This window comes from Heptranchias perlo, chromosome 27, assembly GCF_035084215.1.
Source record: "Heptranchias perlo isolate sHepPer1 chromosome 27, sHepPer1.hap1, whole genome shotgun sequence".
Lineage (NCBI taxonomy): Eukaryota > Metazoa > Chordata > Chondrichthyes > Hexanchiformes > Hexanchidae > Heptranchias > Heptranchias perlo.
Window position 1 is genome coordinate 9,852,342 of NC_090351.1, and position 13,977 is coordinate 9,866,318.

Genomic DNA, 13,977 nt, shown 5'->3' on the forward strand with positions numbered 1-13,977 from the left:
AAATAGGAGGGATTAGACAGGAGGGAAATGCGAGGTAGACTAAGATGGTTTTAGAGTGCATGTGCGTAAATGCACAGAACATTGCAAATAAGTTTGGTGAGCTGCAGGCATAAGTAGCCACATGGGATTATGATATAGTGGCAGTAATGCTGACCTGGCTAAAACAAGGGGAGGAATGGGCACTTAATATTCTTGGCTACAGTGTATTCAGGAAAGTTAGGGAAGGTAAAAAGAAGGGGGTGGGGGGTACTTGAGGGTTTAAAGATCGAATCTATTTGGTTAGAATTAAGGAATAATAGAGGTGCTAATATGCTGCTGGGTGTATACTATAGGCCACCAAAAAGCGAGAAAGAGATAGAGGAGCAAATTTGCAGGCAAATTGCAGAAAGATGCAAAAACTATAGAGTAGTGATAATGGGGGACTTCAATTATCCTAATATAGACTGGGACAGTAACAGTGTAAAGGGCAAAGTGGGGCGGGGGGGGGGGAATTCCTGAAATGTATACAAGAGAAATTTCTTGATCAGTACGTTTCCAGCCCGAGGAAGGAAGCAGTGCTGGATCTAATCCTGGGGAATGAAATGGGGCAAGTGGAGCACATTTCAGCGGGAGAGCATTTGGGAAACAGTGATCACAATATCATTAGGTTTAGACTAGGAAAAGGACATGGAAAAATCAAATGTGAAAATACTCAACTGGAGGAGGGCTAATTTCAGTGAGTTGAAAAGGGATTTGGCCCAGGTGGATTGGAATCAAAGATTGGCAGGTAAAACAGTAAATGAGCAATAGGAGGCCTTCAAAGAAGAGACAGTTGGGGTAGATACTGGACATATTCCCACGAGGGGGAAAGGAAGGACATCCAAACTTAGAGCTCCCTCGATTACTAAAGATATAGGGCCAGAAATTGGGCCATGTAGTGCCCGTTGTTCCGTGTGCCGGATGCTATCTTGATGTAGGTAGTAGCGCAGGCGCAAATAACCAACGCCGGCAGTATGTAAAGTAAGGAGAAAATGTATACAATCAGTGTGAAATGCTGATTTGAAGTGATAGACGCCATTTTGAAACTTAATGCTTAACTCAGCGCACAGTCTTAACCACGACCATCTGAACATGACTTAGAGTGCCTGGAGAACCCACCACCAGCGCTATTTAAAGGGACCATGGAGGATTTACAGGTTAGTTGCTTTTGACTGCTGATGCATTTGTAACTGTTTTTGGAGGTCTCCTATACTTGCATACTAGGACTAGGGACATAGCCTAACATTTAGAGCCAGGACGTACAGGAGTGAAGTTGGGAAACGCTTCTACACACAAAGGGTGGGAGAAGTTTGGAACGCTCTTCTGCAAATGGCAGTTGATGCTATCTCAGTTGTGAATTCTAAATCTGAGATTGATAGATTTCTGTGAACCAAGGGTATTAAGGGATATGGGGCTAAGGTGGGTATATGGAGTTAGGTCACAGGTCCACCATGATCTCAGTGAATGGCGGAACAGGCTCAAGGGCTAAATGCCACTGCCACTTGCTGCCTCCTGTTATGTGCCACCTTCTCCTGCAAGAAAGCGGGACGTGTGTCTGGATGATGTACCTGTCATGGTTGAATTGCTGCCAGTGTGTGTGGCCTGTGAGTTATGGTGGGCGGTTTGCAACAGTGATAATGTGTAAGGGTGAGAGGAAGCATCTGATTGGCAGAGTTGAGTTCTGATGGAAAGAGTTTGTTGGTATGTGGGTGATGGGGGGGTGTAGTGCGTGGAGCAGTGGATGAGGCTAGTGGTGCAGTTGGTAGGAGACGCCAATTGACAGTTGACCTCACTCACCTTGACCATTCATGTCAAAGCATTGAACTTCTTCCTGCACTGCATCCATGTTCATGGTGCTGTGCGCCTGGCATTGACTTTGCCCTCCCACTGCCTCCCACTGCCTTTTGGGCATATGTCTGGAGGTCCTCTTGCCCCCTCCCCTCCCCCTCCCTGTGGATATAGGATGTCCCTCCTTCTGTTCACCTCTTGCACCAAGACCTCTAGTGCATCAGCAGAGAACCTTGGTGCATGCACTCTTTCAGGCGTGGTGCAAACTGAGATCGGCAGATTGGTGAGGCCTGGCATGCAGATTGGAGGATGTGGGATTTAGTAGCGTGCAACCTTTATTCATTGTTTTAACATAACTCATCAGTTTGTAAACGTAGGGACGGAACCTGCATCTGTGTTTTACGCGTGCGATGTCTGATCTCCGTTCAGACTCCGTGCAGACAGCAGACTTATTTTTAGCAAGTAACAGGTGCTGGCTACCTTTAAGAGATTTTGAGAGACATCCTTCCTTTAAGAGATTGGGGCTCGCCCTTCTGGTGGAAAATGCACAATACCTTGAATCCTCATGTCAGGCCTGATTTTTAATGCTGCTGTCAGATAAGTCCTCAGGCCGGACGATTGTCTTGTCCTGTCTGCGCAGGAAGCACCAGGCGCGGGTTAATCATGGATCGCAATTTAACCCCCCCTAGAGATTGAAAGGAAACAGAAAAAGGAAGCTTCTGATAAATGTTGGGCTCGTAAGAGAGTGTATTCTCATACAAGGCTACGGACCAAATGCTGGAATATGGGATTAGAGTAGACAGGGCTGATGGCCGGCGCGGACACGATGGGCCGAAGGGCCTCTATCCGTGCTGTATAACTCTATGACTCTATGACTCTATGTATGAGAATAGATTAGCGGCTAACATAAAAGGGAACCCAAAGTCTTTGACTACCCTTTTACATGTTCATAAAAGGAAAGGTGGGGCCGATTAGGGCCCAAAAAGAAGATCTTCTTGTGGAGGCAGAGGGCATGGCTGAGGTACTAAATGAGTACTTTGCGTCTGTCTTCACTAGAGAAGAGGATGCTGCCAATGTCACAGTAAAGGAGGAGGTAGTTGGGAAATTGGATTGGATAAAAATAGATAGAGGAGGTGCTAAGAAGGTTGGCAGTGCTCAAAGTAGGAACATCACCCGGTCCGGATGGGATGCATCCTCGGTTGCTGAGGGAAGTAAGGATGGAAATTGCGGAGGCTCTGGCCACAATCTTCCAATCATCCTTAGATATGGGAGTGGTGCCGGAGGACTGGAGGCTTGCAAATGTTACAACCTTGTTCAAAAAAGGGGAGGGATAAACCCGACAACTACAGGTCAGTCAGCCTCGCGTCGGTGGTGGGGAGATGTTAATCCAGGTCAAATTAATTGGCACTTGGAAAAAATGGGTTAAGAAATGAAAGCCAGCATGGATTTGTTAAAGGTAAATCATGTTTGACTAACTTGATTGATGTTCTTTGATGAAGTAACGGAGAGGGTTGATGAGGGTAGTGTAGTTGATGTGTATATGGACTTTCAAACGACGTTTGATAAAGTACCACATAATAGACTTGTTAGCAAAATTGAAACCTATGGGATTAAAGGGGCAGTTGCTGCGTGGGTACGATATTGGCTAAGAGACAGAAAGCAGAAAGGAGTGGTGAATGGTTGTTTTTCAGACTGGAGGGAAGTGTACAATGGTGTCACCCAGGGGTCGCTGTTGGGACCACTGCTCTTTTTAATATATATTAATGACATGGACTTGGATATACAGGACATAATTTTCAAAGTCTGCAGATGACACGAAACACGGAAATGTAATAAATAGTGAGGAGGATAGTAACAGACTTCAGGAGGACATAGACAGACTGGTGAAATGGGCAGCCACATGGCAGATGACACTTAACATGGAGAAGTGTGAAGTGATTCATTTTGGTAAGAAGAATGAGGAGAGGCAATATAAACAAAATGGTACAATTTTAAAGGGGGTGCAGAAACCGAGAGACCTGGGGTGTACGTATACAAGTCTTTGATGGTGGCAGGACAAGTTGAGAAGGCTGTTAAAAAGGCATACGGGATTCTTGGCTTTAGAAATAGAGGCATTGAGTACAAAAACAAATAAGTTAACTACACACTGTCAAACCACTTGGAGTCTTATGCCAACCCTCCCTTTGCCAATTTTGTCATTCCAGTTGAATCCATGTGCAATATTAGTACAGGAGGATTAAAATGTAGACTCAATCTATCATCTCTGTCTCATAGATTTTTTCAAACAATTGTGTTCATTTTCTGACGCACCATATGAACACTAAATCTGAGCTCCGATTGGTCACAGGTACCATTTTATGGTTTGCTGTTAAGGATGTGGTTGATAGGTACCACCAATCAATCAAATCAGATTAAGTATGTGTTGGTCATGTCTTTTGCTCTTCTATATTCCCAGATTCAGTGCTCCCAGGCCCAGTCTGACTCCACACAAGCCCCAGGTCAACTGATCCCTCTCAGGCTCAACCCCAGTTCTCCACGCTCCAGCTTCCTCTTAACCCCAGGTCTCAATTTCCCCCCTCTTGTGTTGTAAAATGTTTGGCATTTGGAAATCTCCTGGAGTTAGTCAACAAAACAACTATCAGAACTAGGGAGGAACCTGAATGGACATGGATCTACCTGCCAATTTGATGGGAACAGGAGATGCCATTTGGGATGGTTTGTAGTTTGAGGTGTTTCTGCGCTGGTGAAACTCTTGCTAAGTTGAATTTCAGGATTATCCTGCTGCCTGAGAGGAGAGCAACGCTTTTGTGCCCAAGGAAAGATGAGATAATTTCTACAGCTCTGAGGGTTTGCAGCCTTAAGTTTGCCCCTAGATCTCAGCGGGAGGTGAGCGGAAAACGTGCAGAAAGCAAGGGAAGTGAACTATATAAGAGGCAATTCTGGGCGCGCCTTGGGCCTCCCAGTTGCGGCGTGTGCTGCGTGCCATCCGTTAGGGGCCAAAAATGGACCATATCCAAATTTTACTCTTGAATGTGTTCATACACAGGTCAGTTAATTGGGTAAAGATATTATGGCTCTGGCATTTTGTGCTGCATTTCAAATGTCTGCCTTAGTTAATTTGTACGTTTTCAAGTGATGCAAAATTTACATCAGAGAGTGTGTAATGTTTGAAATGTAACAGACATCCGAAGTAAAATGGACAGGAGTGCACATGTATGTAAAGTTTTAACATGGACTGGCTCACAATGAATATGGCATTGCTGACAGTGAATCAGAGGTTGTGCTGTCGTATAGCATTGGGGGTGTTATCAACAAAGTGTGATAATTAATGTGTTATAGGAAATACATGCCATTAATAATTATAGATAATTAAATATGTTGTTTTTTGACCAAAACGTAGGTTGGAAATGTCTCTCTGTGCCATACCTTCAAACTAATATATATTTAGATGCCAAATGCATCTAGCATTCACGCATAACATTTGATTTGTTGTTTAATCAATGTGGTGTGTGTCGAATGATACTTGGTGCACTGGTGCTGAAGATAGTAATCATGCAGCTTACACACTTTATGTGATAGTGTAAAACGGGCGATAGTGAATCGACAGCCCATTTTACATCTCCCCTGATTTTCATTTCCATTGACTTCAACTTTCGCCCAAAGTCAAAATTACCCCCAGTGTGCTCAAAAAAAGGATAAAAATAAACTAGAATTCCCTGAGCAATGGCCTAGCAGCAGTGTGGCTACGACCTGTCTCTGCCCATGGATTGAGTCCAGGGTGAGGGTAACTCCAGTTCCAATCTACAGTCAGAGTGTTCGCAAGTCCATTGTCATTTGTGAAGCCTGCTTCTTGATTATAGAATCATAGAAATGTACAGCACAGAAGGAGGCCATTCGATGAGACAGAATTAGTCTACAACTTGCTGTTGGAAAGGAACCACGTTCAGCAATCCTGGATAAATCTCCTACGTGTAAATAAAGAGAATGATAAACAAAATGTAAAGAAAACAAGACAAGATTGTGATGAGTTCCAAGCCAAGCCTCGTACACAGGACACTGGGTAAAAGCTGACCATTTACGCCTCTCTGATACTGAATGGTTTGTACATGTTTTGTCAACTGTACGTACAGTCCATGCTGAGTGAACACTATCTGAAAGATGGCTATTCATACTGTACCTGGTATGAATGGCACATGTATACTAGACGCTGTGTGAAGCAATGTATCCAACAAAACAGGTAAAACTTAAAAGATGGACAGGGTGATGGAGAAGCCAGTGTTAATTTGCGTAAATGTAAGGAGTCGTACAACACCAGGTTATAGTCCAACAGCTTTATTTGAAATCACAAGCTTTCAGAGCTTTCCTCCTTCGTCAGGTGAGTGTGAAAGCTTGTGATTTCAAATAAAGCTGTTGGACTATAACCTGGTGTTGTACGACTCCTTACATTTGTCCACCCCAGTCCATCACTGGCATCTCCACATCTTAATTTGCATAGTATCACAGATGGATACAAAGGTGTAACAATCACGTGATGTAGGTACAAGGGTCAGTTTTTAACAGGGCGTGCACTGTAGTTTATTTAAATGTCGGCAAGAAGAAATAAGATAAAACTGAGATTTTTTTCTAACTTTGTACTCAAAACTTGATATGCTTATTTTTATTGGTTCAACGGAAAATTGGATCTGAGACAAGTGTTCATTTAGTCACAGAGTTGGAACATTGGCAGCTAGTTGGCCTGGATTAGGCTTGGGTTCATGGGACCATCCATTCATTGTTAGTTGTAGAGTATAAGCTATTTCCTGCGGATTATTGAAAAATAAACTTCAGGCCTTTCTCACAGCTTTTTCTTCTTTCTCTCCCTTTGTCCACATGTCGCTCGCACCTCCTCCATTCTGTTTGCAGATATCTCGGTCAGCTTGCTTGCAGTGATACTTATTTTCTGTGGATTGGCCCTGGTGGCGGTCTTTCTCTTTGTATTCTGGAAGCTGTGCTGGATACCCTGGAAGAATAAGGTTCTCTCTAACACCTCCGTTCCTGGGGACACGGTCAACGTCACCGGCACCGGCACGGACTGCGGCAAGGAGATGACGGACAAGCCCAAGGAATCCACGTCCATGAGCTTCCTAGAAGCAGCCATGAAGATCAGCCACACGTCTCCAGATATCCCAGCAGATGTCCAGATGTCCATGAGAGACCACATCCTGCGTCACACGCGGATACAGAGACAGACGACGGAGCCAGCCTCTTCCTCCAGGTCAGTGTCTCACCTTTGGTTTCTAGAGGTGTATCATGCATGCCTGTGCTTCCTTGCCTGGATTTAAAAGCTAATTCTTGTTGAACGACAATTCCAGTTAACTTCAAACTGTTGGTTATGTGTTTAAAAGGGAAGTAAAGTCTAGGGGAAATGCTTTCTTGCGGGGCGGGTATGGGAAGGCAAGCAACTCAAGATTAGTCGAGTGTAGCTGAAGTCAATCAATGAAGGTGGTCTGTATATCTCACCATTGGTGATACTACAGAGCAGTCTAGCTGTGAGGGGGAGACTGATGGAGTTTCTATGCTAGGTAATGACTTAATTCCTTATTTAAATTGCCATAGACTGTGTTAGTTTGGATTTTTTTTTGTATACAGAATGGGCTAAATACTTTGAACTCCTCCTTTAAATATGACTATCTTGCATTTAATTTGGAGGAGGGGAGTGGTAGAATAAATTCCGAGGATATGAAGAACTCAGTAGGAGATTTTAAAAATACACCTGTTGTGTAGGAAATTAAAATGAATCTGTATATGTGCGCAATGTGATAGTCCTATCACAAGCTTGTTGAAAATGGGGGAAGCAGTTGATTCTGCCAGATCTACTCCCACACAGTTTATCTTTGTTCCGATTTAAGTGTGATGTACTTTCTAGGAAAAGCTTTTGCTCACTGGCCTGCTGGAACAGATGTTGCACTGTTTGCTTTTGTTTTCTTTAAAGACACATAATGAAGGAAAAGAACAAAACACAGGCGAGTTAAAATATTTCATACATGCGTGGTTGGTAGATTATTATTTCTGCCAGGACTGATCTCTTGTTGCATTGCACTTTTTAATGTCCAAATCTTTAACTTTTCTTCTTCACAGATGCCTTGAAAGTAAGATATTGGGTGGCCATTTTTTTTACCTTCTTTTTAAAATTTGTTCATGGGATGTGGGCATCGCTGGCGAGGCCGGCATTTATTGCCCATCCCTAATTGCCCTTGAGAAGGTGGTGGTGAGCCGCCTTCTTGAACCGCTGCAGTCCGTGTGGTGAAGGTTCTCCCACAGTGCTGTTAGGTAGGGAGTTCCAGGATTTTGACCCAGCGACAATGAAGGAACAGCGACATATTTCCAAGTCGGGATGGTGTGTGACTTGGAGGGGAACGTGCAGGTGGTATTGTTCCCATGCGCCTGCTGCTCTTGTCATTCTAGGTGGTAGATGTCGCGAGTTTGGGAGGTGCTGTTGAAGAAGCCTTGGCGAGTTGCAGCAGTGCATCCTGTGGATGGTACACACTGCAGCCATGGTGCGCCAGTGGTGAAGGGAGTGAATGTTTAGGGTGATGGATGGGGTGCCAATCAAGCGGGCTGCTTTGTCCTGGATGGTGTCGAGCTTCTGGAGCTGCACTCATCCAGGCAAGTGGAGAGTATTCCATCACACTACTGACCTGTGCCTTGTAGATGGTAGAAAGGCTTTGGGGAGTCAGGAGGTGAGTCACTCACCACAGAATACCCAGCCTCAGACCTGCTCTTGTAGCCACTGTATTTATGTGGCTGGTCCAGTTAAGTTTCTGGTCAATGGTGACCCCCAGGATGTTAATGGTGGGGGATTCAGCAATGGTAATGCCATTGCATGTCAAGGGGAGGTGGTTAGATTCTCTCTTGTTGGAGATGGTCATTACCTGCCACTTGTCTGGCACGAATGTTACTTGCCCTTATCAGCCCAGTCCTGGATGTTGTCAAGATCTTGCTGCATGCGGGCACGGACTGCTTCATTATCTGAGGGGTTGTGAATGGAACTGAACACTGTGCAATCATCAGCGAACTTCCCCATTTCTGACCTTACGATGGAGGGAAGGTCATTGATGAAGCAGCTGAAGATGGTTGGGCCTAGGACATTGCCCTGAGGAACTCCTGCAGCAATGTCCTGGGGCTGAGATGATTGGCCTCCAACAACCACTACCATCTTCCTTTGTGCTAGGTATGACTCCAGCCACCGGAGAGAGTTCCCCCCGATACCCATTGACTTCAATTTTACTAGGGCTCCTTGGGCCACACTCGGTCAAATGCTGCCTTGATGTCAAGGGCAGTCACTCTCACTTCACCTTTGGAATTCAGCTCTTTTGTCCATGTTTGGACCAAGGCTGTAATGAGGTCTGGAGCCGAGTGGTCCTGGCGGAACCCAAACTGAGAGTTGGTGAGCAGGTTATTGGTGAGTAAGTGCCGCTTGATAGCTCTGTCGACAACACCTTCCATCACTTTGCTGATGATTGAGAGTAGACTGATGGAGCGGTAATTGGCCGGATTGGATTTGTCCTGTTTTTTGTGGACAGGACATACCTGGGCAATTTTCCACATTGTCGGGTAGATGCCAGTGTTGTAGCTGTACTAGAGGTTAGAGGTGCGGCTAGTTCTGGAGCACAAGTCTTCAGCACTACAGCCGGGATGTTGTCGGGGCCCATAGCCTTTGCTGTATCCAGTGCACTCAGCCGTTTCTTGATATCACGTGCAGTGAAACGAATTGGCTGAAGACTGGCTTCTGTGATGGTGGGGATATCGGGAGGAGGCCGAGATGGATCATCCACTCGGCACTTCTGGCTGAAGATGGTTGCAAACGCTTCAGCCTTGTCTTTTGCACTCACGTGCTGGACTCCGCCATCATTGAGGATGGGGATGTTTGCAGAGCCTCCTCCTCCCGTTAGTTGTTTAACTGTCCACCACCATTCACGACTGGATGTGGCAGGACTGCAGAGCTTTGATCTGATCCGATGGTTGTGAAGTCACTTGGCTCTGTCTATAGCATGATGCTTCCACTGTTTAGCATGTAGTCCTGAGTTGTAGCTTCACCAGGTTGGCACCTCATTTTTAGGTATGCCTGGTGCTGCTCCTGGCATGCTCTTCTACACTCCTCATTGAACCAGGGTTGATCCCCTGGCTTGTTGGTAATGATAGAGTGAGGAATATTCCGGGCCATGCGTTACAGATTGTGCTGGAATACAATTCTGCTGCTGATGGCCCACAGTGCCTCATGGATGCCCATGAGCTGCTAGAACTGTTCCATTTAGCAAGGTGATAATGACACACAACACGTTCGATGGTGTCCTCAGTGCGAAGCCGGGACTTCGTCTCCACGAGGACAGTGCGGTGGTCACTCCTACCAATACTGTCATGAACAGATGCATTTGCGACAGGTAGATTGGTGAGGACGAGGTCAAGTAGGTTTTTCCCACGTGTTAGTTCGCTCACCACCTGCCGCAGGCCCAGTCTGGCAGCTATGTCCTTCAGGACTCGGCCAGCTCGGTCAGTAGTGGTGCTACCGAGCCACTCTTGGTGATGGACATTGAAGTCCCCCACCCAGAGTACATTTTGTGCCCTTGCTACCCTCAGTGCTTCCTTCAAGTGGTGTTCAACATAAAGGAGGACTGATTCATCAGCTGAGGGAGGACGGTAGGTGGTAATCAGCAGGAGGTTTCCTTGCCCATGTTTGACCTGATGCCATGAGGACTCCCAGCACCACTCCCTCCTGACTGTATATCACTGTACCGCCACCTCTGGTGGGTATGTCCTGCCTGTGGGACAGGACATACCCAGGGATGGTGATGGAAGAGTCTGGAACGTTGGTTGAAAGTTATGATTCTGTGAGTATGGCTTTGTTAGGCTGTTGCTTGACTAGTCTGTGGGACAACTCTCCCAATTTTGGCACAAGTCCCCAGATGTTAGTAAGGAGGACCTTGCAGGGTCGACTGGGCTTGGTGTTTTGCCGTTGTCGTGTCCGGTGCCTAGTGGTCCGATGCCGGGTGTTCCGTCCGGTTTTATTCTTATTGTGACTTTCTGTCGTAAGATTGTACAACTGAGTGGCTTGCTAGGCCATTTCAGAGGGCGATTAAGATTCAACCACATTGCTGTGGGTCTGGAGTCACATATAGGCCAGACCGGGTAAGGACGGCAGGTCTCCTTCCCTAAAGGACATTAGTGAACCAAAGGGGTTTTTAAGACAATCCGGCAGTTTCATGGCCACCATTACTGATACTAGTCTTTTTTAATTCCAGATTTTATTTAATTAATTGAATTTAAATTCCCCAGCTGCAGTGGCAGGATTTGAACTCATGACGCCGGATTATTAGTCCAGGTGTCTGGATTACTAGTCTAGTAACATAACCACTATGCTACTGTAACAGTACTCCAGTGTCTTCATGCCCTTTTTTTTAATGAAGGTATTAATTCGGGACAATTCTCACTTAATAACTGGCCAGAATCTGTCTGCTTCAACAGTGCCATCTATGGGCAGTGTATGGAACAGGAACTAGTTTGGATGTTTTGGAGGTTGAACTAACTGTCTGTCTCCAGTTCGAACCATCTTAATCTGAAATCAGGTCAGTTGTGTGGCTGCCAGTTAACTTGGATAAATTCTTCTTCCATATCTCTCTCCCTCTGAGCCACCAAAGAGAATGTAAACATTTGGGTGGGTGTCCATTCCCTATCCCTTTCAACTAATTGACCGGGAGACATTCATACATTTGCTTCCTTACTAGAATCTATGCCTGACACCCCAGAAATTGGACTAAATGGAAGCACCAGAAGAGCTCACAAATAGATTTAATTGCAAGAAGCTCCACGATGACTTAGTAAGTTTATCCTCTAAGTAGCTAAGTCATCCAGACCAGGAAGGTCCTAGAGTAGCTCCCTGGTCTGTGCTGAGTTACTTGATCTCAGATGGCGTGATAGTAGGGACCTTAGTGTCCCTGGGTTCAGCAGGAGAAAATCAGCCAGGGTTCCCACTCCTGATTGTTACCTCGTGAACAGTGCTGGGAGTGGAATGAGGACAGGGGTTGTACTTGGCTGTGATACCTTCCCAATGATCAAATAACCTGTTGACACTCATAGGAACAGGTGTAGGCCATTCGGCCCCTTGAGCTTGTTCTGCCATTCTATTAGATCAAGGCTGATCTGTATCTTAACTCCATTTATCCACTTTTGTTCCATATCCCTAATACGCTTACCTAACAAAAATGTAACAATCTGAGTTTTGAAATTTTCAATTGACCCCCAGCCTGAACAGCTTTTTAAGGGAGAGAGTTCCAGATTTCCACCACCCTTTGTGTGAAGAAGTGCATTCTGACATCACCCCTGAACGGCCTAGCTCTAATTTTAAGGTTATGCCCCCTTGTTCTGGACTCCCCCTCCAGAGGAAATAGTTTCTCTCTATCTACCCTATCAAATCGTTTAATCATTTTAAACACCTCAATTAGATCAACCCTTAATCTTCTGTATTCAAGGGAATACAAGCCTAGTCTATGCAACCTGTCCTCATAATTTAATCCTTTTAGCCCCGGTGTCATTCTAGTGAATCTGTGCTGCATCCCCCCCTCGGCCCATATATCCTTCCTGAGGTGCAGTGCCCAGAACTGAGCACTATACTCTAAATGGGGTCTAACCAGAGTTCTGTGCAGCTGTACCATAACTTCCACCCCTTTGTATTTCAGCCCCCTTAAGATAAAGACCAACATTCAATTAGCCTTTTTAATTATTTTTTGTTTCTATCCACTAGCTTTTAGTGATTTCTGTTCTTGGACCTTTAAATCTCTCTGCTCATCCACAGATCCTAGCTTCTTGGCATTTAGAAAATACTTTGATCTGTCTTTCTTAGGTCCAAAGTGGATGACCTCACTCTTTTCCACATTGAACTCCATCTGCCACAGTTTTATGGGGGATACCACTGGACACATCCCGCCAATTGGAGTACATACCCATTATCCCTACTCTCTGTCTCAAACCTTTTGATCAATTCCCTGTTCAAGCCAATAGGTTGCCTCCAATTCCATGTGCTCTCATTTTTGTTAACAGTCTCTTGTGTGGAATCTTGTCGAATGCCTTCTGGAAGTCCATATAAATAACATCCATAGGCACTCCCTTATCTATCACGTTAGTGACCTCCTCAAAAAATTCAACTGGGTTCGTTAGACATGTACCTTTTACAAATCCATGCTGGCTGTCTCTGATCAGCTCATATTGTCTAAATGCTCAGTCACTCTGTCCCTAATAACGGATTCTAGTAACTTCCCCCCAACTGAAGTTAGACTAATAGACCTATAATTTCTTAGTTTATTCCCTTCTTAAATAATGGAGTGACATTGGCAGTTTTCTAATCCAAGAGGACAATTACTGAATCAAGAGATTTTTGGAAGATCATGACTAATGCACGAACAATTTCCTCAACAACTTATTTTAATACCCTGGGGTGGAAACACCTGGAGATTTGTCTATCTTTAATCTCATTAGTTTCGCCATCATCATTTTTTTTTACTTGTATTGAATCTAGTTAGTTCCTCCCTTTGATTTATCTTTAATTTTCCTTGTATCTCCAGTACTTTATCCTTATCCTTTACTTGTGAAGACTGATACAAAGGGGGGTGATTTTAAACCCCAAGAACGGGTGGGTTGGGGGCGGGTGGGAGTTGAAAATGGAATTGGAGGCAACCTATTGGCTTGAACATAGAATTGGTCAGGAGGTAGGAGACAGAGAGTCGGGATAATGGGTATGTACTCCAATTGGCGGGATGTGACTAGTGGTGTCCCCCACAAAACTGTGGCACATGGAGTTCAATGTGGAAAAGAGTGAGGCCATCCACTTTGTTTCTTGGGTCGCGACCGTAACCCGGCTTTATTTCCGGGTTTAACGTCGGTGCGGAAAAGTACAGGCTTCTCACTGGGAACGCAAAGTCCGAAAATTTTGCGGTTCTGATCCAAAAAAGCAAACTATTTTCAACTCCCACCCACCCCCAACCCACCCGTTCTTGGGGTTTAAAATCACCCCCAAAGTAGCTATTTAGTAAGTCTGCCTTTTCCTGATTTCCAATTACAATATCTCCTGGATCTGTCATTAAGGGACCCACATTAATTTTAGTCACCCTTTATCTTTTAATATTTGCAAAAACCTTTAGT

At 45.0% G+C, this 13,977-nt stretch overlaps 1 protein-coding gene across 1 annotated transcript in view; it reads left to right on the top strand.

Moving 5' to 3' along the window:
• LOC137344332 (synaptotagmin-6-like) overlaps positions 1 to 13,977 on the top strand; it is a 156,150-nt gene that overhangs the window by 38,610 nt on the left and 103,563 nt on the right. The window contains exons 4-5 of the mRNA XM_068007195.1: positions 4,223 to 4,276; positions 6,709 to 7,060. Of these exons, the coding sequence (XP_067863296.1) occupies positions 4,223 to 4,276; positions 6,709 to 7,060 (406 nt within the window). The remainder of the gene's footprint in view (positions 1 to 4,222; positions 4,277 to 6,708; positions 7,061 to 13,977) is intronic.